Here is a 27,298-nt window from a genome sequence, read left to right as displayed (position 1 = left end):
AAAAGCCTGACTTGAATGAGCTAAACTAAACGTCCATGCTTAAATTGGTTCCATAACAGCAAGTTGAAGATCATTTGATCTAACTAGTCTGAGTTCAGTTTAAATAATCTAGATAACTGCTCGTGCACGTTTCTGTCGTGAAACCTTAAAAGTCGAGCATAGATACATCAGTTATGTTGTGTGCTACCATGGCAACTTAGAGAACTGAAAGAGCTCTGAAATGAGACACAGCTGTTCACAGCGAGTGAGCCGCGAAACTGCAGATTGTTCAATAGACTACATTAGTAGCAATATATTTTTAAATATAGGCTATTTTTTAGGCCTATTAACATGAAATTAAATATTTGTTATAAAACATAGTAATTGTGCCTGACCGTGTGCATGTGCATGAGAGAGAGAATTTGCGCTTACTAAAACTTACTTTTTACAGCTTTAAAGTCATTATTTAAGAAATGTAGTCTTCTTTAAATTAATCAGTATCTTTCTTACCCCCGTGCTTTGAGCGTTTCGGAAATGCTGAAGAGGCCGTTTTCATTCTAAAACGCTGCTGCTCCGTCTCAGTACGGATAGGGGCGGGACGGAGACATCTGAAGACGGAGGCGTGGCTGCAGACATTCGCCTTTCTAGGGCTTTTCCTCAATATTAAGTAGCCTACACACAGTTCAGTCCTGCATCCTCTCCTTGTAAGTTCAGACTTCGCAAGTTTGATATGGAAAACAGACTCTTGAGGACTTGTCTTAAATCTTCAAAGGTGTACTTTTAAATCCTTATTCCCATCATCCAATACATTGTTTGACTATCTTAACAATAAAATAAAAACATAATAGAAGGAACTGCTATTTTCGTTTTGATATTAACAAATTAAAAGACTGCAGAAATGTTAAGGCATCATGTAGATTCATATAAGAGCGTCGTCTTCACTGTATGCATATTCATAACAAAACAGAGCCTGTAACATTACTGCCTCCTTTAATTTTCATTGAAAATGCAAAACATACCCTCTCTTTTGCTGAATATCAGTTTTAATAACCTATAATGGCCATTATAAAAGTATAACGTACAATAAGTTTATACATAATAGGAAATAAAGGCAAGTGATCAGTCAATATACAGAATGTGGTTACATTAATTATTAACTTATCTTTGCGCTCAGCCAAAACACATTACCTGAGAACAAGTAATAGATTCAAAAGACCAAAGTCGGGGAATATGTTGTTAGATTAGGGCTGGACAATATGGCAAAAATTTATATCACGATATACTTCTTAATTTCAATCGATACGATATAATTCCAATATTAGATATATATATAGATAGCAATATATAGAACTAGGCAGCACACTCAGGGCTGCAAGATGGATTTAATTTAGTATTCTTATTATTAAAATATATCTGAATGAGGATCAAATGACTGAGTTGGTCTTTGAGATTGAAAACCAACCTGTTTGCTCCTGCAGATCTTCCTGTTTGACTGTGAATGTTTCTTCAATCTTCACATCTTCACTCTCCTCTTTAATAAACGCCATCTTTATAACAGTGTGGAGATCAGTCGCTTCAGCAGGAGTTTTTCTCTGTGTTTGGACACTTTATCCTGTTTAAAATGAACAAAACAATAAAAATGTCCTGTTTAAAATAAATAAAACGATGAACAGAAACAAAATAACTTCTCTTCAACACTTGCTTCAACAGTTTCTTTTTATTATCAAAAATAAATCAGGTAAAACATTTCTTTAAAAATAGAGGTTAAATTGGTTTTATATTCGCACATTCGGACTTTCCCCTTAATAATATAATTTCATTAAAGTATTCTTTGCAAGCTCTAAATAGCGAAATCATATTAGAAGCAAATGACTATCAAAGTACAACATTGTTCACAGTCAAATAAACAGTGTTAATGTTGTTTATAAGTCACACTTGCATGCTAATTCCGATCAAATATTCAACGTAACATGGTAAACAATATAAACACTTCTAAATGAACAAATGTGCGAATATAAAACCAACTTTACCTCTATTAGAAAAGTTTGGGAAACCCTGCTTTAAAACACCTATTACACCCTTTTCTGTTTCAAACAATAGCCCTCGGCTACTGATAATAAAGTACTACGCTGTAAAAAGGGTTTAAATATTATTGTCAACAGCAGGTACATAATTTAGCATCGAGTGAAAAAAACTGAAACTTTAATTAAATCGGTTTATATCTGTGTAAACGTTTTTAAACAAACCTTTCTCCAGTTGAATCACAGCGCTGAATCGGCGCCGCCTGATGACGTCACAAGCCACGCCAAAATAAAAGTCATTATTTTATTTAACTTTTTTGCCACTTACTGTTGCAGTCATGACTTATTGATACATTTCTCCCATGGTTTTTACTTTACACTATTACTGCGCGCACTCTCTCTCTCACACATTTCACATTTTAGGTGCTTTATTGGCATGACAAATAACTGTACATTTGTATTGCCAAAGCAGTGCAGCCTCACTGCGTACAAACAAAACAGTGCAAAAAGGGCAGTAGTGCAAACAAATATGGATATAAAATATAATACAGAGAAAACACAGAAATAAATAAAATACAAATAGATGATTAAAATTAAAAATAGATTAATAAAAATAAAAAGATTAATACAAATATTTAAAAAATAGATTAGATTTCTCTCTCTCACACACACAAACACACTTCAGTATTTTAAAGTTGATAAAAAAAATTTTTAATCTAAACATTTTAAGACAATTTTGAGAAACTTTTTAAATCCAGTTCATGATGATCTACAACACATTACTTCCTATTAATATCTGAGTCCAAATCTCATCCTCATAATTATGACCTCTTCTTTTCTATTTCTACAACTTCATAGGCCTATATAGGTTTCTTATTGTTTCATATGAATTGTTGTATCGTATTATCTGTTTCACGTTTCCTGCCATTCTTTAGCAATCTTCAGTAATATTTAACTTTACCTTTACTTACAGAAGTTTTAAAGGGGTAGTTCACATAAAAAAATATAATTCTGTCATTCACTCATGCTCTACTTGTTCCAAACCTTTCTGAGTTTTTTTTCTGCTGAATGCAAATGAAGAGAATAGGCTACAGGGTCAAAAGCAGCAAGTTCAACAGCTCCTACTTTGTGCATGGCTGCTTTTTTCAACATTTTGTTGCACATAAAATGTTCTTGGAACTCGATTACAATTGAACCACTAAAGTCACGTCACAGGTTTTGACAATGTTTTTGTTTCCTTTTCTGGACTTTGAGCATCTCGGGAGCATCTATGATAGATGAGGGAGCTCTCTGACTTCATCTAAAGTGTTTTCATTTGCGTTCTGAAGATGAGCAAAGTTCTCAGGGGATTGAAACAACAGGTAGAGGGACAATCATTCTCGAGTGCCTAGTGTACACTATAACACACGCATTCCACCACTGCTGATATACAGCCACATCGCACTGCTTTGTTTATTTATTTATTTTTATTGCAATAACATCAGGCCATTACAACAAATAGAAATACAGAAACTGATAGCACTGATACTCATGTGATGATGTTATTCATATATTCATTCATTTTCTTTACGGCTCAGTCCCTTTATTAATCAGAGGTCGCCATAGTGGAATGAACCTCCAACTTATCCAGCACATGCTTTACACAGCGGATGCCCTTTCAGCTGCAACCCATTACTGGGAAACATACACACTCATTTACACACACTGCATGCATACCGCATGTCTATTGACTTTGGGGAAACCAGAGCATCAGGAGGAAACTCATGTGAACACGGGAGAACATGCAAACTTCACACAGAAATGAAAACTGACATTAAAGTATTAAACTGGTATTGGTGAATAACTATGCTTAAAATTGGTAGTTATTTTTAAAATGTGTGAAAAGGCACCATTCAGATGTAGCGATTGTAATGATTTGGGCAATCAAGAATGTATGGTTATAGACACTATGCTTATTTGTCTTAAGAGGTGTAAGGCAGGTCTTGTTCATGTAATATGCTTTAACCTATCAAGTTGGTATTGGAGCGAGCAGCTACACCCGTTAACAGGTTTCTTATATGTAAAACAATCCTATTCAGGTAATGGTATGGCCTATCAGGCAGCTATTAATAAATACGACTGCACATGATGATGAGCCATTTATTTAAATGAATATGTGACACAGATATTGAAATTTCATTGTTGCAAACAAGTTACAGGAGCAAGTGCAGTTGTTGTCGTATGTCATGTCCACTACTGTAAACACACCATGGTAAACAGAATTCTGAGAAATGGTGTAGATCGAGCAGGTTAATCACCCTGAATTACCCTTTATAAACTGCCCATACAATAATTTTACTTAATGTAATTATTTTCTAATTATAAATATATAGCTGCATGACAGATTTAATATTGGACTCCACAAGGGTAAGACCAAAGCTTAAAATCGCATCACGTGAGTGTATGAGACCAATAAAAGATCAAAACATGACCTCTCTGTACCAAAAACTTCAATATGGAGCAATCGCTCACTTTTATCAACATCTAATCATATTGTTTTATCACAGCATCGTACAACAGAATTTCAAAAGCACAAACTCTGATGTGGCCACAGCCTAACTTGCTTTCAGAATAACTCTGCCCAGCTGCTACATATATAAGCCTACCTTAGACAGAGAGGGTGCATTTAGAAGCTGCTGTGCTGTGGAAGTTCCAGACTAGAAGCTGCTTTCTTGATTTGTTTGTGTTACTTGTTGCTTGATTTTGGCCTGTACTAAGACAGATCTCTTTTGTTGTGAGATCTGTCTTGGTAACCTTTACTGTGTTGTGATTTTTGCACATTGACTCAACTGCATTGATTCCTTTGTCTATTGGGCTACTTTCAATTTGATTTCAGAATGTCACTATGCAGAGTGAGCGCATTTTCCCTCCTTCTCCTGGTTAAGAGATAAAGCTCCGGAAGTTGACAAAATCAAATGAACCTGACCTAGTTTAAAACACTTTAATTTGAAGCAAAAAAGATGCTGGAGGACTTGATCAGATATATGGCACTTTACTCACACCTGATTGCTTCAGCCGCTTGTACATAACATTTCACAGCACCTGGACTTAACACAAATGAGTTTGAAGTTACAGTGTGTTTCATTCATTTGTGATTAATGTACAAACAATTATCTACAAAGGACAAAAGTAGCAAAAATGGACAGTATGTGATCACTTTACTGTGTTAAAAGCAAAAGGTTTTGTCACAGAGTATCTTTTATATTCTCTTGTGAATGTTTCTGCATATTTGTATGCACAAACACAAGAAATAATAATTAGAGGGAAAAAACATCTTTGTTACATACCAGGTGAATAAGAGGCTTTTGAGAGAGCTGAGCTGCTCACACATGTTCTGTTCAACTAAAAAACGAAGGAAAGAAAACAAAATTGGCACAGAAACAAGTTACATTTTGATTGTTAAAATGTAAAGGCACTTTTGGAAAGAAATAATTGAGCTATTAAGAGTGTGTTGACTGTCTTACAGAAATCAGAAATGAGCTGCATGAGCTTTAAAAGAAATAAAGGACTCTAAACTCACATAAAGAACAAGTTCAGTGATAGATAAATGACAAAAAAATGCTAATAATTAGCTCATGTCAATGTATTGACTCAACTTGATAAATAAAACGTCAATGTGAAGTTCGAAAATTGTTTCTTTCAACGAATGATAATACATCACTGTATAATAGTATAAGACTTACATAACTATCATATAAGTGAATGTAGTTGTGTGTATTGAAACATCAGTAGCTTTGTTTCCATCCACCTATTTTATGCGCATTTTGCAAATGTGCATAAAAAAAAAACAGTTGATGGAAACGCCATGATGCGCATAAATTTTGAAAATGCGCATAAAAAACGTATGCGCCTAACTGGGTAGGATAAACTTTTTATTGGATAAGAAAAGATGCGCATAAACTGCAATGGAAACACTTTTACCACACAAATTCCAGCATGCGGATTAAAAAAGGTCATGTGATTTTGTTAAAAGAGATCATGTGATGCTTAAAATGTGTGTGAATGGACAAAACGTCAGGCTGAGCACATTATAAAACATCTGAAATGTTGTTTTGGTCATTATAAAACGCCTTACCATTTCACTATTAATGTTATTATATTATTAATGATCTCCAGAATCAAGAGCGCCTGTGCTCCGCGTCTGACACCTTCAAACGCCACTGCGCCAGTTAATCAGGAAGTGACAATTTTGTTTGCTTTGACTTGTTGGATGGAAACAATGCTTCGTTCGCACAACTTTTATGCGATAATCCAGTTTTGCGCATAAAGTTTATTCGCATTTTTGGATGGAAACATAGCTAGTGTGGCTTAAGTCTTCAATGCTCATTTGCATCTTTACACAAAGACTTCAGCATAGAGGTAAAGTTGGTTTTATATTCACACATTCGTTCATTTAGAAGTCTCTATATTGTTTACCATGAATTGTTTGAATATTCGATTGGAATTAGCATGCAAGTGTGACTTGAAAACAGCATTAACACTGTTTATTTGACTGTGAACAATGTTGTACTTTGATAGTCATTGAGTGCTAATATGATTTCGCTATTTAGAGTTTGCAAATAATACTTTAATGAAATTATATTATTAAGGGGAAAGTCCGAATGTGTGAATATAAAACCAACTTTACCTCTATGACTTCAGCCATCAACTATGAAAAGCTTCTACAAAAACAACACATGACTCATGCATTACTTTGCAACCAGGCTTGGGAAAAAATAAATTAAAATGTCTTTCAAATCAAAATACCTCAAGATAAGTGTGTCAATATTAACTACAAAATGCAGCAGCCAAAATAAAAAACAAGCTTCCATCAATAGTACTATAAAACAACAGCAACAAATCAAATGAAGATGGCTAAAGTCAACTCATTTTCCCAATACATCATTATTTCTCTGTAAAACTGGTTTATAAAGCTGCTGGACTTCCCATCCCCCACTGTATGTGTCTTGAGTCTTCACTGCTCTCCACTGCTTATTTGCGTCTTTGCAGCATTAATGGGGGCCAATTGTGTCTTATCCAATCACATTCCAGATCCTGTAGCTCAGCAGGGTTGTATCTATATATTCTGGGTTCCTAACAGAAACGTCATTGGCTTATTTTGCTAAGTAAAGAGAACAACTTTGGAGGACAAACTACGATTGTTGACTCCTACATTGGGATTATTACCAACAACAACCTACAAAGAAAAGCCTACTGAGGCCATTTCTCATCCCACTTCTTCATTGAAGACTGAAAAGGTAAGTTGCACATTCTGAATTTACACTCAAATAATATCTGAATGCTAACATTATAAAAATGTAAAGTCTGTACATGCGTGGATGCATTGTTCAACGTTGTATTAAGTTTTTCGGTCATTTCTAAAAGCTTCTTTACAACTATTTCGTTTTTTTTTTTTTTTTGTTTATTTGGTTATAAATATCCTGACAAATGGACTGTAGCCCAAATAAGTTTCAACCTATTACATATATAGGTTGGAACCTGGCAGGCAATTTTGGAGAGATTGATGTTTGCCCATTCAAACAAACAAAGAGGTGGTAACATCAGTGAATACAAGTGAATGAGTTAAAGCTATGGATAAAGAAATGCAATCGTTTAAAGAAAATGCAACCTCTTACCAACCTACCTGAAGGCAAAGATCTAGTGGGGGGTAAATGCTTTTTTTCAATTAACATAATGACTGTCTTACAAATACAAAACAGAAAGCAGATAAAGTAGAAAATGAGGGAGAAATGTATCAATAAGTCATGACTAAGAGTAAGTAGGGGAAAAAAAAGCTAAACAAAAAAAAGACTTTTATTGTGGCATGGTGGTGTGATGTCATAAGACTGCACCACTCTCGCGTTATGATTCAACTGGAGAAAGGTTTGTTTTAAAGGGCCATGAAACCCCCTTGTTTCAGCAGGGTGTTTTCACACCTCTTCTTTGGAAAAAGTCAGAAAAGTGGGCGTGTCCAGCTCTGTTTAGGGGGGAGTGTCGGAGGAACTAAAGTGGGAGGGTGTGGGAGTGTCGATTTGGGCACGCGCGAGTTTCAGAGTCAAAATACACACACACACACACATACATACAGGAGAATGTGATGGTGTTTAACCTACATGGACATCTGTAGTCGAATTATTAGCCAAATTATTAAATGGTGGACTTTAACTGCAGTTTGGCTCTTTCATTCAGGGAATTCATTCATGCCCCTCGCGACACACGAGATATTTGATTCGAGGAACTGCTCTAAGCGTGTATTTTTCATGCAATGTTTGATACCGCACGGCGAATGAGAGAAAAAAAACCTCTGCATTTCCCGTAAACTTAGATGCACACGACAGGTAGCGTCAGAAAGCCGCGTGTGTTATTCCGGTCACAAAATGCGGTAAAAACCCTACACGAGGTTAAAGTTTGGTTGTGGTGCTAACGTGTTTACACTCTGTGCAATAGTTTGTTAGATACGAACAAACTGAATAAACAAAGAGCACTGATCGCTCACTTACCAAATCTGTAGAGACAGGACAATCACCAGCAACTAGAGCCACGTCTTTATGAAGAGAAGACTACAAACGATTCCAGATCCCAGCGTTTGCAGATGAGAACAGCTCTCAGGTAAACAATAATCCTCCTTAGACACGTAAGTTATTGTTGTCGCGCGTCGCGTACACTGTAATCCACACGTGACTCTGAGCTCTCACAGAGAGAAAATGAAAACGAAACTTAACTGCAGCAAACTATAAAAGCAACACTTCACGCTTGTTTTGCCAACACAACGTGGCGTCTCTGTCCTGAAAACACGGTGATAGTAATGAATATTAATGAAGTTGCACAATAGAGTGCGCTGATTGGTTTGACCCAAGCCTTACTCATGCATTAATGCAACAAACTGTAAGACGTAATAAGACTCACTCTGGCACAGACGCCCAGTCTGCACGCTGGAATACACGCTATTATGTCATGACCGTGACGCCGCTTCAAAAATTCGTTTCAAACAGGAAGTACGAATTTGCTTAAAATAACGCAAAAACAACCAATTTACACTTTTTAGTGAAATATAGGTGTCCTAATAGTGTTTTTAGCAGTGTGGGACACATATACGACTGTCAACAGCTCAAAAAATGTGTTTTGGTGTTTCGTGACCCTTTAAAGCCTTTACGCAGATGTAAACCAACTGATTAAAACTTCAGGTTGGTCATTTAATGCTAGATGTACCTGCTGTTGACAATGTTATTTTAACCCTTTATACAACAAAGTTCAATTTTACTCACAGTAAGGTCTATTGTTTGAATAAGATAGGATAAACTTTATTTGTCCCCGAGAGTAAATTCTTTTCTCGTGCAAATAAGTGCTACAATGTTGCTGTAAGCAGACAAAAAAAAAAAAAAAAAAAAATTAATTAACATCATTTGTTAAAGTTTGAATAAAGCAACAGTAAAGTGTGTAATAAGTGTTTTAGTGAAGGTTTAATTTATTAAATAGCATAATGTCATTCTTTTCGAAGTATACATGACTTTATAGAAGAAATGGAGTTGCGTTACTAGTTTTAATCAGCTTATTCGTAGCTATTGTTTCTTGCTCAGTCTTAGCTGATTTCTTTTTGTTAATGACTCTCATATAAACAAACTGTTGAAGCAAGTGTTGAAGAGAAGTCATTTTGTTTCTGTTCAGTGTTTTATTTATTTTAAACAGGACATTTTTTATTGTTTTGTTCATTTTAAACAGGATAAAGTGTTTTGCTGAAGCGACTGATCTCCACACTGTTATAAAGATGGCGTTTTTTAAAGAGGAGAGTGAAGATGTGAAGATTGAAGAAACATTCACAGTCAAACAGGAAGATCTGCAGGAACAAACAGGTTGGTTTTCATTCTCAAAGACCAAATCAGTCATTTGATCCTCATTCAGATATATTTTAATAATAAGAATACTAAATTAAATCCATCTTGCAGCCCTGAGTGTGCTGCCTAGTTCTCTTAAATGCACATAAGCACTCACTGAAAGACAGGAATGAGTTTCTTTTGTTACTTGTTCTCGTGTCTTTTGTCATTATTTTATGTATTATTAGTCTCCCATTTTCTCTACCTTTTTAAGGTTATTGCTTTTCTTGTTCTCCTACTGTTTGTAAAGCGTCTTTGAGCACTGGCACTATATAAAATAAACAAAAACAATATTAAAAAAGATTAACTGAGCTGATGATATTTGATCTACAGTATTCTCATAGAAGATATCTGCTATTACAGTGATAGTGTTGGCTTAGTACTTTTAATTTGCATATGTCTCGTTGATCACAATTCCCTTATTTCCATCAACTTCTTTATGGGTCTAATTTTGTTTCTAGTAGTTGTTTCTAGTTCTCACAGATATTATCAGAGTTAGAATTAAATAATTATTATAATAACTAATTGCCAGGGCTATTGCCTTTAAACAGGATTTCTGTGGGGTCTTAAAATATCTTAGATTCCCAAATCTAAATTTTAGGCCTTAAAAGTCTTAAATTTACTGAAATATTGTGTTGTAGGTCTTAAATCTTTTTAAATAAGTCTTCATTTTCCTTTGTGCATGTTCTGCTACCCAATCTGGTTAAAACTCATACAATCACCAACAATTCATTTGAATAAAACTTTTCATTCAGAAAGGTCATTTTCACTCTTTATCATAATGGTTTAATTACTTATAGCAACATTTGTTTAAACGTGCTCCATGTATTTACTGCTGAGGACAACGAACTGTACAGATTGTTGTGCATATATTTAGTTTTTTATAGTTTTATAAAACATTTGTTCTTTTTATTATTTTATTATTAAATGTAATTATATACATTTTTATATAATTATATATAGGGCAAATAAAACTCTTTTCCATCTGGGGTATTTGAAAAATTCCTTAGCCTTTTAGCCCTTTATAAGTAAAAAATTTAACCCTGGTTTAAAGTTTGTCAGAAAACGTGGATGTCCTCATTTTAAATATGCTGGATACAATGGACACAAAAAAATGAATTATTATAAAACATTGTACAGTTTTCTAAACTCGATGATGTTGCTGTGGGACGAAGTGAGGCAAAACAAACAAATTATAGTGGAACAATACCGTTTAGCATTGCACTGACTACAACTGGCCAACAAACTAGTTTAAAAATGTCTTTTGCTGCTTAAGAAATGGTGTACAGCATGCTGATGATATGCAAACATCTGAGTGTGAAGTTTGTCAGTATTGATCATATTCTTTACGTACCAGCAGGCGCTGCCATTGGAATCTTTTTGCTAGAGACTTTTTTTTAAGAATTAATTTTTTGATCCTAAAAATAGTGTAAAGTCCTGTGCACATGAGACTTTTTTTGCTCGCATTTGTCTACATATAAGGCCTTGTGACTAAAGGGCGTCAATTTGATCGTGCACACTACGCACAAAACGCCAGGCGTAAAACCGTAATTTTTAAAGAAATGCCTCATGCTTGTTTTTTTATTTTTTGATGCACCGTGTTAAAACCTTCTTCACTAATCAGGTTGGCACTTTTGTTCAAATGCACGGAGCTGCTGAAGTTACAGTAAACAGCACATGGAGGTGCTCAAAACTGTCAATGCGAGCACACATTAAAGAAGGTGCCAAGAGGCGATATCAACGTGGAGCTTCTTATTGCTCTGTGAACAATAATCATTTCTTCATCGCTAGAGGTGGAGCTGCTACTTGAACCATCCATGCTTATTTGAGTCACCAGTAACTTTAACAACAATCGTGTGAACTTTCTCTCTTCTTCTTTTGTGTTGCAAGAGGGTGTCGGAAGCTTAAAGTTGTGTTGCGCCATCTAACGTTAAGGAGTGGTTTTGCATACTCTTCTGCTTGATGCTAGTAAAAATAGCTTGGGTTTTAATGCAGAAAAACATCTCGTAAAAGGCTGAAAATAAACGCACATGAAAAAGCGTCCTGGTGTGTAGGAGCCTTTATGCTGCTTAGACATGGTATGATAACCGTTTGCAAGGTTTGCAAACTGCCAATATTTTCTGCTGTACGGTCCCTACTGTAAATGTAAGGATTTTTATGTTCTGTTATACGTTTTTTAGGACAACAGTATCTCCAGCAGAAAATATCTCCAAAGATGACATTTTAAATCGTAAAGAAATCTGTGTTTATGAAACAAAAGAAGACAGCAGAAGTCAATAATTAATTTGAATTATTCAGCCTGACATGTTTACTGCTCCAATATACTTTCAAAGTTTCTCAAAAGAAAATATATTGTTTTCAAAGGGAAAAAATGTGTTTGTTTTTTTATCCAGAGATTTTAAGGAATATATTTTAGAGCAGTAATCAAAATACAGTGAAACCGTGATATTTTTTATATCGTGATATAAACCGTGACAAGGTTATCATACTGTCAAAATCTTATACTGGCCCATGCCTAATGCTGCTTGATGTTGTAGGGTCATTTTCTAATTTTATTATTTTTCTTTGTATGTATAGTCATGAACACACTAGTTTGTAGAGTAGTGTGGCCGTTTTCTGCTATTTATTATTCATGGTCAATTCTCCAAAAGGCAACTGAATTGAAAGTTCTAAAATGATAGCATGAGATCTGGGGTCCGTTCTTCGTACGTGGATTACTCAATTAGCTGGATTTGGTTATTTTTGGCTTTGGTTTTGGTTATCAATGATTGTTTCAATCTTTAAAACTCATCTGAGACTTGTCATGGCAACAGTTCTAGTAGCTCAAACCTACTTGGGATCAGAAAAATATATACTAATAAAACTTATGCAATCTGCTCTCCAAAATTAAAGTAGAAAGACTGCCACCTAAGAGTTCAAATAGATTTTTTTTAATATAATCTTTGTAGATACAAACGTGTACATGCACAATATTTGACTTTTTTTAAAAAGGGGTAATAATTTATGCAGTCATGCACGTTTTTTGACCACTAATATGCCGGTGATTGACACCATTACCGATATGAAAATGCTTTTTTTCATGCAAAATTAATTTATAGAGTTATTCTTTACGCTGATAAAAAAAAATAAGTAGGCATAGGCTACTATAATTAATAAAATTTTCTCTAAATGTAGACCTAAATACATTGATATGCATTGAAATACATGATGAATACTCTTGACTCATAAAAGCCTGCAGCTTACAACAAATGTGTAAAGTTATTGCGTGTCATGTTTAACAAACCATTTACTGCTAATTTTATGTAATTTGGCTCACTTGGATAATTGAATATTAATCAGATGATGTCATTACGCTGCTGTGCCATCAGCCAATCGTTACTTTGTTGATCATGATTTCGAGGATCGATAGATCTGTCCTTCACAACACATGCAGCCATCTCAGATCAGTTCATCCAGACATTTTAACCTGATTCACAAACTTGTTTACAGAACCAAATTAGCCAGAGATCAGTTATCAAGATTAAAAGATCCAGGATCTGCCAAATTATCTAAGATTATTTAAGTGCGGTACGAAGAACAGACCCCAGGTCACCGCTACGAATGACAATTTTTGTATGTCACTGTTTGTCCATGTACTCCTGTTATCCTGAGAGCTGATGCTGAGTATTCTTAGGCATTTTCTTACTTGAAATTGTTAACCCTGGGTGATTCTAACCACAGTTAAACAATCCTGGGTTGTCTGTAGTCACCATCCACACTGCTCATGCTATACCTGGGTGTTAATTACCAGACGTTTCATATTCGCAAATCCCCGGGTTAAAATTATTATTTGTATATTTCCGTTGTCACTGTCCCTGATTGGACAAATAGCAGGTAACCTTTTTAGATGGCATTTCTGCATCTTGTCGGGTATATAAAATGTAATAACGTAGGTCTTCAACTAAGCATCAGGAACTTGCACAAAGCCAAGAAAACAAAGACAAGTACAAGTGAAGCTTGTTTATAAACTTATTTCAAGAGGATCACGTTTATGATTGCATGCGGCTGATCTCGCATTATTTAATTTAGGATTCACCAATCAGACGATTCCTAAACCACTATAAATACCCTAAATTCCATATCACAGCCATCTTCGTTTAGAAAAATCCCGCCTTCCACCCCTACTCCTCCTTTTCTAGGTCGGTGGCACAAAAGCCCAGAGGTTAGCACTGTTGCCTCATAGCAAGAAGGTTACTAGTCGTTACCAAGCCAGCTGATGTTTCTGTGCAGAGTTTACACATTCTCCTGGTGCTCACGTGGGTTTCTTCCAGGTTCCCCGGTTTCCTTCCACTGTCCAAAAACATGCAACTTAAGTTAATTGACTAATCCAAATCGGCACCATAGACATGCTCTTAGTAAGTAATTATCTCTTAAAAGCAATCACTTTCTGTTTATTAGCTACTACAGCAGACGAGTTCTCGAGATCTACCCGAGCTCAAACTTCCCTTTCGCCTTGCAAATGGGAGAGAGCCTCAGGCTCGAGGATCATTAAGTGTAAACACTTGAAATGAATGAAAACAAGTTGCAAAGTATGTCATCTTGCCATCTCCTCATCACTCCAGTTTACAGCAAACCTGACATTAATCATTTGCATATGTCCATTCATTAATTTTCCTTCGGCTTAGTCCCTTTATTCGTTAGGGGTCACCACAGCGGAATGAACAACCCAGTACAGTCCAGCGGCAACCCAGTACTGGGAAACATTTGTTATATTAGTTATATACAAGAATGCAAACTCACAAAAATAAGCGTAATTTATGCGTACTTGCCATGAACATGCAGGAATTGTCTCAATCGGGTCTTCCAAGCAAGTTACAAATGTTTAAATCCAGTGGAAAATGCACAACACACAGCATGAGTAATCCAGAGCGAGTGCATTTGATCATTTACATTTAAAGCCACAGGCACAAAAAGAGCTTGGTTTTCCTCTGACCCCCAAAATTAAATCTTCTGTAAGGTATATGATCTGATTTTGAGCTGTAACCTCAGACACATTCTGGGAAGACTTATTTTACATCTTGTAAAAAAGGTTTTATAATAGGAATCCTTTAAAGGGATTGTTGATGCAGAAATTAAAATAGCCTTACTATTTATTGTCCCTCGTGTGGTTTTAAATCTTTACGAGTTTCTTGGTCCTGTTAAACACAAAAGAAGATCTTATGGAAAAAACGCTGGCTTTCTTTGTGTTCCAGAAGAAAGGAAATGTTTAAAACCACATGACACAGAGTAAATGGTAAGCTCATTTTTATTTGTGGGTGAAACATCCATTTCATGCTTGTCGCTTTGTGGCTTCATTCTAAAAGTTCATTTTTTTTTTTTTTAAAGACCTGATGGTGCTGAAAGAAGAAACTCATCAATGGAATGAAATGGAAGAGAAACATCAAGAAATATTGACTGATGAAAAACCCACACTGACTAAAAAGACTTCATCACACGGAAGACCTCGGAAATCCAAATCTATGTGTAATTTCAGCAGTAACCAGTGTAGAAAGAGTTTCAGTCAAAAGCCAAAGCTTGATGTTCACAATAGGGAGAAACTTTACACCTGCAAACAGTGTGGAAAGAGTTTTCCTAAAATTCATGGCTTTAAAGCCCACATGAGAATTCACATTGGAGAGAGGCCGTACATATGCCAACAGTGTGGAAAGAGTTTTACGCAAAATATCAACCTTGAAGTTCACATGAGAACTCACAATGAAGGAAGAATTTTTACTTGCACACAGTGTGGGAAAGGTTTTGCTAAAAAACACAACCTTAACATCCACATGAGGATTCATGCTGGAGAGAAACCTTACACATGCACAGAATGTGGTCAAAGTTTCCCATATAAAACCACATTCAATAGCCACAGGAGAATTCACACAGGAGAGAAACCTTACAGATGCACAGAGTGTGGTAAAAGTTTCACACATAAAAGCACATTCAATAACCACAGGAGAATTCACACTGGAGAGAAACCATACACATGCACAGAATGTGGTAAAAGCTTCACGCATAAAAACACACTCGATAACCATAAGAGAACTCACACTGGAGAGAAACCTTACAGATGCACTGATTGTGGGAAACGTTTCCCATATAAAAGCACATTCAATAACCACATGAGAACTCACACTGGAGAGAAGCCGTTTGCATGTGCTCAGTGTGGAAAGAGCTTCAGAGCCAAAGCTAGCCTCATGAATCACATGAATGGTCACACTGGAACCATAGTGTTCACATGTGATCAGTGTGGAAAGAGTCTCACACACAAAGACTCCATTAAGAACCACATGAAGACTCATTTGGTAGAGCGTTTAAGATGCAGTGAGTGTGGAAAGGGCTTTAATTGTAAAAGAAGCCTCAACACTCACATGAAGCTTCACAATGGAGAGCAGAGTCCTCAACATTGAGGCCTTGTCCACACAAACACTGGTATATTCTAAACGGCAGCTTGTTCATGTAGTTTGGCTGTTCATTGACATGGTTTATTTATAAACTACTTTTGAGAGGATCATGTGCTATGATTGTCCACAGCTGGTCCTGCATTAGCTAACACACCAACCAGATGATTTCTAAACCACTATAAATAACCAAAGTTTCTTATCTTAGTTATTTTCCACCTATCCACACAAGTGGATAAGTTTATCTATCCACACAAGTCCCACAATGATAGTAACCTGTTCAGCAGAATATATTGACAGTTCTGATGTTGTTCTTTTTTTAGAAAATACTTCCAAATCAGGAACACAGGCTCCTATTCTTGTAACCCCTTATGTGGGTCTTTAGATCCATCAGTATACATTTGTGTATTTTCCAGCTATAAGCTTATACACATTTGGCTTATAGTACCTGATTCCTCCCATTCATTTCTTTTGTCCAGGATCTCAAGATTGATTTCAACTTCAGGTATTATCCATAAGGGGACTTCACTCCATACTGGGCTTTTATTACCCACTATATTAAATACTTGGTGTTTTATTTTTATTTTTTTTGCTATATTATGTATATTCCATCCAAATCCTCTTCCTCTATTATTAGTATACTCCCAACAATCTATTAAAGATTCTTTTACAATGTTCTCTCCAGCATAGCTTTTAATAGATGACCAATACGCCAGCACCAATTTCTCCCAACGCAGATATAATGGTAATTAATTTGTTTCCACAATCAAAGCTTTAATCTGTGTTGATTTTACAGCTCCTATACACATTCGAAGTGCTCTATATTGGATCCTATCTAGTCTTTTTAAAATGGTCTTTGATGCTGCCGCATATATCATACACCCAAAATTAAGTACCAATCTTATTAAAGCCTGATACACTGTGAGCATTAATGATCTCTCTGCTCCCCCTTCTTTGCCTGCTAATGCCCTCGTTGCATTTAAAGTTTTCCTACACTTCTTTTCCACTTTCTCAATATGATTTTTCCATGTGTACCTGCTAGATATTTAAATTCTTTAACCTCTCTCCGCCCCGGACAGAGCACCATGGGCGGGATATTTGCCTGAACGCTGATCAGCGAAAGCTGATTGGCTGCCTGTATGTGGCTTAGAGAAAGCTGATTGACTGCCTGTAGGCGCTCGGTGATAGCTGATTGGCTGCCTGTTCCTTAAACAGTCTCTTGACAACAGAGGGAAACATTTCTGGACAGAAGATTCATTTGTCTTCTTCAGTCTCTTCAGAGGAATATAACATTGTTTCTGTGCAATCCCTGATTGTATAATACCTTTAGTCAAGACCGGCCCCGAAGTTTTTTTTTTTACATTAATTTATATTTGACTGCACAAATCTTCTCAGTACATGTCAAACAAAGACATTCCCTCAATTACTAATAGATCTCGGAATTCTTTACCTGTTTGCGTGAGCTTTTGGAATATATTTAAGTGACAGAATGGTATGAGTTTTAAATAAATTCCTCTTATAATAAAGTTGGTGAAGTCTCTACTCATAACTGCTCTCCACTAAATCACAACTTGTTCAATCTAATAATAATATTTCCTCAAATGCTCTTTACTGTATTCAGTCTGAAGAAAGTAATTTGCTTTGGGAGTATACTTATTATCAAGTGCTTTGCGTTGACTTTACCAGTTCTCCTAAAAATGCTTTTATCCAAACTTTTGTATCCTTTAAAATTGTATTTTAGTTACTCTTTGAAACTAGCCTTCTTACTATACATGTATTTATAGCTTCTTTCTACATTTGGCATCCAGAGATTTTGATATGTATGTAAACTCTATTAATTACTGCAAAACATCAGAATGTTATTTCACATTATGTCCATATAGGACTGATTCAATCTTGTATGTAGGATATCAAAAGCATTTTTTAGTGATAATGACCCAGTTAGTGGAACTAAAACATGAAGTAGTAATGGGTACTTTTTACTTAAAGGGCACCTATTTTACCCCTTTTCAAGATTTAAGATGAGTCTTTTGTGTCTCCAGAATGTGTCTGTAAAGTTTTAGCTCAAACACCCATCAGATTATTTGTTATACATTTTAGAATGTTGGGGTTTTCTGCTTTAAACACTTAGTCTTAGTGGATTATATAAATTAAACAAAATTGTTTTAAAATGTTTGGATTAAAAGTTTTGATCAACTTCAAATACTGAATGTCTGTGTATGTGAGAGAGATAGCAGATATGTTGTATGAAGTGGAAAATGAAGGAGAAATGTATCATGTCATGACTGCAAATGTGAGTAGCAAAAAAACTAAACAAAAAAGACTTTGCCAACAGATTAAAAACAAATCTTGATTCTATTATTTCTGAAACTCAGTCTGGGTTTATAAAAGGCCGCCATGTTTCTTATAACATAAGATTAGTTTTGGATTTGCTCGATTATGCTGATTCTATTCATTCAGATGGTCTCATTCTTTTTCTTGATTTTTATAAAGCCTTTGATACGATTGAGCACCAGTTTCTGTTTAAAGCATTGAGGTTTTTTCGATTTGGGGATACTTTTGTTAACACTATGGCTTTGTTTTATAAAGGAATCAATAGTTCATTGATTGTTAATTTTAAAACTTCTAATGGATTTGATATTTTGTGTGGTATTAGACAGGACGGCCCAATCTCTTCCTTTTTATTTTTATTAGTTACAGAGTTTCTATCCTTAAGCATTGTGCAAAATCAAGATTTGTAAGAAATTTCTGTTTTTGAGAGGAAGATTAAGATTTCACAATTGGCAGATGACACCACTTTATTTCTAAAAGATGACTCAAACGTATGAAAGGCTTTAAATTTAATTTCTGACATCTCAAGTGTTTCTGGTCTAAAGCTGTTTATCTCCAAATGTGAGATAATGCCTGTTCATAATTTGAATTATGAATATATAGAAGATATCCCTGATAATCCCTGTTTTTTTTGTTATTAAAAATCTTTTAGTGAGACAGCACTTGAATTTTTGTGTCTAGGATCAGCAAAAATAAAAATATTCTTAATTGCTGGCTACAATGGTACCTGTCATTATATGGAAGAGGGTCTTTCTCATTTTGTATATCCGACTTTATCTTTATTTGTTGAGAACAAAGTGGCCAAATAAATTAATACTGTTTTCTTAATTTATCTGGAAGAACAAACCTCATAAATTGAAAAAGGAAGTTCTTTCTAATAGTAAAGCAGAGGGAGTGTAAATTTATTAGATTTTTCTGACACCATAAACATTTTTAAAATTAATTGGATAAAGAGATGCCTAACCAATCCAACTTCTATTTGTTTTTGTTTTTTTATCCCCAACTACTTTTTTTAACAAAATCTGTAGTCTTTTGTTTCTTCTTAAATTTAATTATCTTTCCTACAAGCTATCTTTAGCTTTGTCTAAATTCCACCAGCAATGTCTGCTTGCTTGGAAGCTTGGTTATGTTCACAATGTTTCTCCCCACCGATTTTTCTTATGGAATAACCAAGATATTACAATCAGAAACAAATCATTATTTTTCCAAAGTTGGTTTAAAAATAACATTAATTGGATCCTTTGCTTGTTTGATGATGCAGGAAACATTCTTTTGTGAACCATTTATAACCTACCACTGTTTTCCAACTTCTCCTAATGAATTTAATAAAGTTGTTAGGCAATACCACCAGGTTTAGTTCACCTAGTTAAAAGTCAAGGTACATTTAACTGTAAATTTGCTTTTAGATGGTGTTAGTCTGTTAGATAAGAAACGTAACAATAGCTTTGTGCGTCAAATTTTCCAATATAAAAGGAAAATTTCGTCTAGAGGAAAGTTTTACTGGAGGTCTTTGGTTAAGGACATAGACTGGAATAGAACCTGGCTTTTACCTGGGAAATATTGCATTTTCCAACAAGGCAAAAGAAATGCATTTTAAAATTTTCCATAAAATCTACCCTGTAAAATTTAGTATTTACAGTTTTTTGGACATCGACAGCTCCTGTTCTTTCTGCAAACAAGTAGAGGAAACACTACTACAGGGGTGGCCAACCCTGTTCCTGTAAAGCCACCTTCCTGCAGATTTCAGTTGCTACCCATATCAAACACACCTGAACCAATAAACTAAGACCTGAACACCACGTGATAATTACAGGCAGGTGTGTTAGATATGGGTTGCAACTGAAATCTGCAGGAAGGTGGCTCTCCAGGTACAGGGTTGGCCACCCCTGCACCACTACATGTTTTTTGATTGTCCAATATCCAAGCATTTTTGGTCACTTCTAAATTCTCACATATCTGCTTCTGCCAATGCTGTGAATTGCTTTAATCTAAAAGACTTTAAAAGACCCAAAAGCTAAATATCTGAAACGCATCATACTTTTTTTTTTATCTTATATGGCAAATTTTTCATTCACAAACAGAAATTCACAAATAATTACCCATCCTTTGTTTATTTTAGAACAGAATTTAACTCCCTCCTAAAATCACTTTATATTATTAAGAATAATACAAGAAAAATCTAAGATTCCTAAAATATTATGCAGATGTATTTAAAGAAGATGCTCAATTTTGCTTTCCTTACGGTTATTTGGTTAAGTGTCATTGTAATTTCATTAATTTAATTTTGTTTGTTTAATTTTGTAATTTTAGTATTAGTATTATTAGTCTAAATCTATTAATATTTTTCTCTTTCTGTCTAATGGTATTATTCGTATTTGTATGTGATTTTGGATATTTTTTCTTATGACTATGTAAATTATTGCTCTTTTTAAAGATCTGTCTGACTTTGTTATGATGTGCTTGAATTGTCAGTTTAAGCATTAATAGAAAAAAAGTTATTCAACTGGAGAAAGGTTTGTTTTAAAACTTTTACACATATATATAAAGCGATTGATTAAAGTTTCAGGTTTTTCATCCAATACTAAATGATGTACCTGCTGTTGACAATATTATTTTAACCCTTTATACAACGTAATACTATCTTACTCAAAGTAAAGAGGACTATTGAACAACGTGCGTGTATTAAGTGTCTTAATGAAGGTTTAGTTTATTAAATAGCATAATTTCACTTCATTCTAAGTATACATCACTATATATAAGAAATGGAGTACTAGTTTTAATCAGCTCATTTGTGGCTGTTGTTTCTTGCTCGGACTTACCGGATTTCTTTTTGTTAATTACTCTCATATAAAGAAACTGTTGAAGAGAAGTTATTTTGTTTCTGTTCATAGTTTTATTCATTTTAAACAGGACATTTTTATTGCTTTGTTAATTTTTAACATGATAAAGTGTCCAAACGCAGAGAAAAACTATATATAATAAGTCATGACTCATGACTAAGAGTAAGTGGCAAAAAAGGTAAAAAAAAAAAAAAAAAAGACTTTTATTTTGGCGTGACTTGCGACGTCATAAGCCTGCGCCGCTTTCGCGCTGTGATTCAACTGGAGAAAGGTTTGTTTTAAAGCGTTTACCCTTATATAAAGCGATTGATTAAAGTTTCAGTGTTTTCATTCAGTGCTAAATTATGTACCTGTTGACAATATTATTTTAACCCTTATACAAAGTAGTACTATTTACTAAAACTTACAGTAATGAGGTCTATTTTTTGAATAAAGATAGGATAAACCTTTTGTTCCGGAGAGGAAATTTGTCTTGTGCTAAAAAGTGCTATAAACAGACAATAAGATAAATAAAGCAAACAAAACAATTAAGAAGATACTTGAATAAAGTAAAAGTGTGTAATAAGTGTTTTAATGAAAGTTTAATTGATTGAATAGCATAATGTCATTCCATTATAAGTATACATCACTATATATAAGAAATGGAGTACTAGTTTTAATCAGCTGATCAGTGGATATTGTTTCTTGATCAGACTTATCTGATTTCTGTTTGTTAATGACTCTCATATAAAGAAACTGTTGAAGCAAGTGTTGAAGAGAAGTTATTTTGTTTCTGTTCATTGTTTTATTTAATTTAAACAGGACATTTTTATTGTTTTGTTCATTTTAAACAGGATAAAGTGTCCAAACACAGAGAAAAACTCCTGCTGAAGCGACTGATCTCCACACTGTTATAAAGATGGCGTTTATTAAAGAGGAGAGTGAAGATGTGAAGATTGAAGAAACATTCACAGTCAAACAGGAAGATCTGCAGGAACAAACAGGTTGGATATCTTAAATGATATTTACTGATTTTCACTCTCAAAGACCAACTCAGTCATTTCATCCTCATTCAGATTAATATTAACAATAGTAAATTAAATCCATCTTACAGCCCTGAGTGTGCTGCCTAGTTCTCTTATATGCACATTAGCACTCATTGAAAGAGGATTGAGTTTATTTCTTGTTACTTGTTCTCATGTTTTTTATCATTATTTTTATGTATTATTTATTACATAAATAATACATAATAATGTTATATTATGACATATTATTTATGTCTTCCATTTTCTCTACCTTCTTAAGGTTATTGCTTTTCTAGTTCTCCTTCTGTTTGTAAAGCATCCTTGAGCACTGGCGCTATATAAAATAAACAAAAACAGTACATTTAGAGAAGTTTAATTGAGCTGACGATATTTGACCTACAGTATTCTCATAGAAGATATCTGCCATTACAGTGATAATGTTGGCTTAGTACTTTGTACTAATATGTCACGGTGATCAAAATTCCCTTTTTTTTCATCAACTTTATGGGTTTAAACTTTTTTCTAGTAGTTGTTACTAGTTCTCACAGATAGTATCTGAGTTAGAATTACATCATTATTATAATAACTAATTACCAGGGCTATTGTGTTTAAACAGGGTTTCCATGGGGTCTTAAAACGTTGTAAATTCCAAAATCCAAATTTCAGGCCTTAAAAAGTCTTAAATTTACTGAAATATTGTGTTGTAGGTCTTAAACCTTTTCTTTTTAAAGGTCTTAATTTTTCTTTGTTCATGTTTTCCTACTCAATCTCGCCAAAACCCATACACTCACCAACAATTCATCTCAATACAACTTTCAACTTTTCATTCAAAAAGGTCATTTTAACTCTATTTCTCATAAAGGTTTAATTAATCTAACTTGGTGAAACCTGCAGAAACCCTGGTTTAAAATATGTCAAAAATCGTGGAAGCCCCAATATTAAATATGCTAAATTTGCTAAGTTTGTTTTGTTTTTGCTATTATTTTTATTCTGATTTTACCTGAACTGATTGTTCTAGCTGTCCTGTACGGTGACCTTGAGCGTCATGAAAGGCGCCTTTAAATAAAATGCATTTTTATTGTCTGCAAGTTGTTTATTGAGATTAAAATAATATTTAAAAAACAAACAAATTGAAAATGAGATTATATATATATATATATATATATATATATATATATATATATATATATAAATATATATAAATATATATATATATATATATATATATATATATATATATATATATATATATATATATATACATATATACATACATACACACACACTCACAGTTGAAGTCAGAATTATTAGCCCCCCTGAATTATTAGCGCCCCTGTTTATTTTTTTCCCCAATTTCTGTGTAACGGAGGGAAGATTGTTTCAGCACATTTCTAAGCATAATAGTTTTAAAAACTTATTTCTAATAACTGATTTATTTTATCTTTGCCATGATGACAGTAAATAATATTTTACTTGATATTTTTCAAGATACTTCTACACAGCTTAAAGTGACATTTAAAGGCTTAACTAAGTTAATAAGGTGAACTAGGCGGGTTAGGGTAATTAGGCAAGTTATTGTATAATGACGGTTTGTTCTGTAGATTGTCGGAAAAAAAAATTGAAAAAAAAAATGGGTTTAATAAATTAATAATTGCTTTCATTCTAGCCAAAATAAAATTCAATTCAATTCAGCTTTATTTGTATAGCGCTTTTACAATGTAGATTGTGTCAAAGCAGCTTCACATAAATGGTCATAGTAACTGGAACAGTGTGGTTCAGGTTTTAGTGTTTAAGTTCAGTTCAGTTTAGCTCAGTTCAGTGTGATTTAATCATTACTGAGAGTTCAAACACTGAAGAGCCAATTCATAGATGCGTAGCTCTACCAATCCTGAACCATGCGAGCCAGTGGCGACAGCGGAGAGGAAAAAAAACTTCACCTGATGGGAGTGAAGAAAAAAAACCTTGAGAGAACCAGACTCAGTTGGGCACGAACATTTTAATTTCTCCGCTGGCCAAAAGTCTTGTGCAGAGCTTCCTTCGCCATGGTTGAGGCTGGAAAATGGCCTCAGCGAAGACTCGTCTGTCCCTGGAGCGTCGCTTCAATCAGACTCGTGTTCTCCACTCCCCACGACCATCAGCGCAGCAGCAGCTCAGGATATGGCCTGGTACCGGATATGGAATCCTTGGGATCATCTCGTCGCTGGTCTTGAATCCAATCAGTGACTCCGCATAATCTGAGGACCTCGGGATGAGTATCCCCAGGTGAAAATAGAGAATAAAGAAAATAATTAGCGTAGCTGCTGTTCATAGTGTATATAAGCAAGATGCAGAAGCCTGTGTGGAACCCGCTAGGTGATGCATTGAGTGTATGCTTTACTAAACAGATAGGTCTTTAATCTAGCTTTGAACTGGGAAAGTGTGTCTGAGCCTCGGACGTTATCAGGAAGGCTATTACAGAGTGTAGGAGTCATGAAAGAGAAGGCTCGACCTCCTTTACTTGATTTTGCTATTCTAGGTACTACCAGAAGCCCTGAATTTTTAGATCTTAAAGAGCGAGTTGGTTTGTAGCGAGACAGAAGGTTGGTTAGATAAACAGGAGCTAGATTATTTAGAGCTTTATAGGTGAGAAGTAATATTTTAAATTCAATACGAAACTTAACAGGCAGCCAGTGTAAGGAGGATAAAATTGGGGTTATATGATCATATTTTCTAGACCTGGTCAGAACTCTGGCTGCTGCATTTTGTACTAATTGAAGTGTAACATGCAAAAACAAATAAGACTTTCTCCAGAAGAAAAAATATTATCAGACATACTGTGAAAATTTCCTTGCTCTGTTAAAAATCATTTTGGTCATATTTAAAAGAGAAAAAAAAATTAAAAGGGGGCTAATAATTCTGACTTCAACTGTCTGTGTGTGTGTGTGTGTGTGTGTGTGTGTGTGTGTGTGTGTGTGTGTATGTATGTATGTGTGTGTATATATATATATATATATATATATAGCAACGTGTGTGTGTGTGTGTATGTATGTATGTTTGTATATATATATATATATATATATATATATATATATATATATATATATATATATAGCAACCTACCTATAGTCTGGCACATTTGCTACCAACGACAAGTCAAGATTTAAAAAGAAAAAAAAAATTGTATGATCTGATGTAGTGACTTAATGACAGTAAAAATCATGTGATCTGACTGGGGCTTTAGCTGTTGTATTGGAGTCGAAAGAATATATAAAGTAGAATGTTCTTTTAACAGTGCCGATATGTTTAAGTTTGTCCTTTTGCAAAATGTTTGTCATTTCTTTTCTGCAAATTAGACTTTTTTAAAATCTGCTTGATTCTATAAAAACCAAAAGCAGTCCCCGTCAATTGGTGTTTTTTTTTCCATAAGATACACTATTGTGACTGTTTTATTTTATGTGTATAGTCTTTAATGTGCTTTTTAATAATTTTATTCTTTTCAAAGCAGCACACGGACGCAAATTTATCCTTGAAAACGTGGCATGAGAGCAATGCACGTGCAATCAATTCCTGATCCTTTGCACACATTTTTAAAACAAAAGACAAGATAATTTAATTACTTTCAATGTGCTAAATATTTGTTAAACGATTATTAAAAAAAAAAGCTTGTACACTTATTTAAACTGTAAACTGTCTGCGCCAAAAGCCTTGGGGTTAGTGCGTTGAAACATAGCACCAAGGTGCTCACGGCGACCGAGTTTGATTCCTGGCTTGTGGTCCTTTGCTGATCCGGTCCCTATCTATGATAACCACACTTTCCTGTCTGTAAAATCTCCACTGTCCTATCCAAATAAAGATGAAAACCCCTAAAAAATAATTATATATATATAAAAAAAAAAAACTGTAAAACTGAATAAAGTGCATGGTAATCGGAAATAAAGGAAATTAGTAAATTAATCTATTTCGTTATTTAATGCATAAAATAGTCTTTTTAAAAAATTGAGGTAAATCTGAAACTTTAAATTGCGTTTTCTTTTCTTATAAATAATAAAAGTTGCATCAGATTGATGAAAACTAACCTGAATACCCGCGTGAACAGGGCCACAGTGACTTTTTATTTTTCATTGAAACAATTGGATTGTGTCTTCTGTCTACATGACTGGCAAACGCGTCAGGAAAAAATGTCTAAATCTCTGCGAATATTTTGTTAAATGTTTAGTAATGTTAGTAATGCATAGAAAAATGCAAAACAGATTTGTCCTGAGCTTATTAATGCCTAGTTCAGACTGCGTGATTTTAGCCCCGATTTTGGCTCGCCCACAGGTTTTGAGAAATCGCAGACAAATGCCTGAAATCACAGGCAAATCGGTGCTCATGCACGTGAGTGACAATCACACAGTATACTATGAACTATCAAAGACGCGATCTGAGAGAATCGCCGATGAGTCACCGATGCGTGTGAGATATTTGGCGTGCTAAATATCTGGAGCTGTCGGCGATTCAAATCATGCCGTGTGAATTGAGTTTTGACTGAAAATAACATCAGCGATCGCCTACAGCCAATGAGAGAGCGGCATTCACTTGTGTGTGCGTGTGTGTATACCTGCTGCAGGCCAGTGGGAGGCTGGGGGAGAAGTTAAAAGCGCTCTTTTTCGGTTTATTTGGACCCACAAAATGGAGGAAAAACTAGTGGAGGTTAGACAGGAGCAACCGTGTCTGTTTGATGTTTCATACAGAAAGAAATTAGTTTTATCAACGTTGAGGAGAAATGGCTAATTCCCTTTAAACCCAGGTGAGCAAACATGTACATGTTCTACCCCATTAAAGGCTTCTTTCTCA

At 34.6% G+C, this 27,298-nt stretch overlaps 3 protein-coding genes across 18 annotated transcripts in view; 2 read left to right on the top strand and 1 right to left on the bottom strand.

Moving 5' to 3' along the window:
* The window catches only part of LOC137491174 (uncharacterized), a 293,575-nt gene extending 291,310 nt beyond the window's left edge, over positions 1-2,265 (bottom strand). For 5 of the 7 annotated variants that reach the window (XM_073947611.1, XM_073947610.1, XM_073947615.1 and 2 more), the window contains exons 1-2: positions 2,226-2,265; positions 1,442-1,591 (exon numbers count right to left, since the gene is read on the bottom strand). In XM_073947611.1, coding sequence (XP_073803712.1) covers positions 1,442-1,526 — 85 coding nt within the window. In that variant the 5' untranslated portion in view covers positions 1,527-1,591; positions 2,226-2,265. Of the gene's footprint in view, positions 1-1,441; positions 1,624-2,225 lie in introns of all 7 variants that reach the window. The other 2 variants (XM_073947612.1, XM_073947614.1) reach the window with 1 other exon arrangement.
* Positions 1-27,298, top strand: part of LOC137491248 (uncharacterized) — a 697,259-nt gene that overhangs the window by 664,550 nt on the left and 5,411 nt on the right. For 2 of the 3 annotated variants that reach the window (XM_068220405.2, XM_073947912.1), the window contains exons 1-2: positions 21,721-21,750; positions 22,313-22,462. In XM_068220405.2, coding sequence (XP_068076506.2) covers positions 22,378-22,462 — 85 coding nt within the window. In that variant the 5' untranslated portion in view covers positions 21,721-21,750; positions 22,313-22,377. Of the gene's footprint in view, positions 1-21,720; positions 21,751-22,312; positions 22,463-27,298 lie in introns of those variants that run through there. The other variant, XM_073947911.1, reaches the window with a different exon arrangement.
* LOC137491105 (uncharacterized) lies at positions 7,127-18,508 on the top strand. 8 transcript variants are annotated; one of them, XM_073947718.1, is made up of 5 exons: positions 7,127-7,276; positions 8,530-8,627; positions 9,738-9,868; positions 15,124-15,161; positions 15,254-18,508. In XM_073947718.1, the coding sequence occupies exon 5, from the start codon at positions 15,259-15,261 to the stop codon at positions 16,315-16,317; it is 1,059 nt and encodes a 352-aa protein (XP_073803819.1). In that variant the 5' UTR covers positions 7,127-7,276; positions 8,530-8,627; positions 9,738-9,868; positions 15,124-15,161; positions 15,254-15,258; the 3' UTR covers positions 16,318-18,508. The 8 variants fall into 8 exon arrangements, with proteins under 8 accessions (XP_073803819.1, XP_073803821.1, XP_073803820.1 ...); XM_073947720.1 differs by having other exon boundaries at positions 15,121-15,161; XM_073947719.1 differs by lacking the exon at positions 8,530-8,627.

Source organism: Danio rerio, chromosome 4 (genome assembly GCF_049306965.1).
Source record: "Danio rerio strain Tuebingen ecotype United States chromosome 4, GRCz12tu, whole genome shotgun sequence".
Taxonomy (NCBI): domain Eukaryota; kingdom Metazoa; phylum Chordata; class Actinopteri; order Cypriniformes; family Danionidae; genus Danio; species Danio rerio.
The sequence above is the reverse complement of the archived record's forward strand: the minus strand, read 5'-3'. Positions and strand labels throughout refer to the sequence as shown.

Excerpts from the sequence above, each read along its gene's own strand:
- LOC137491105 (XM_073947715.1), top strand. Across the intron at positions 9,869-15,253 it reads AGATCTGCAGGAACAAACAG|ACCTGATGGTGCTGAAAGAA; the intron begins GTTGGTTTTCAT and ends TTTTTTTTAAAG.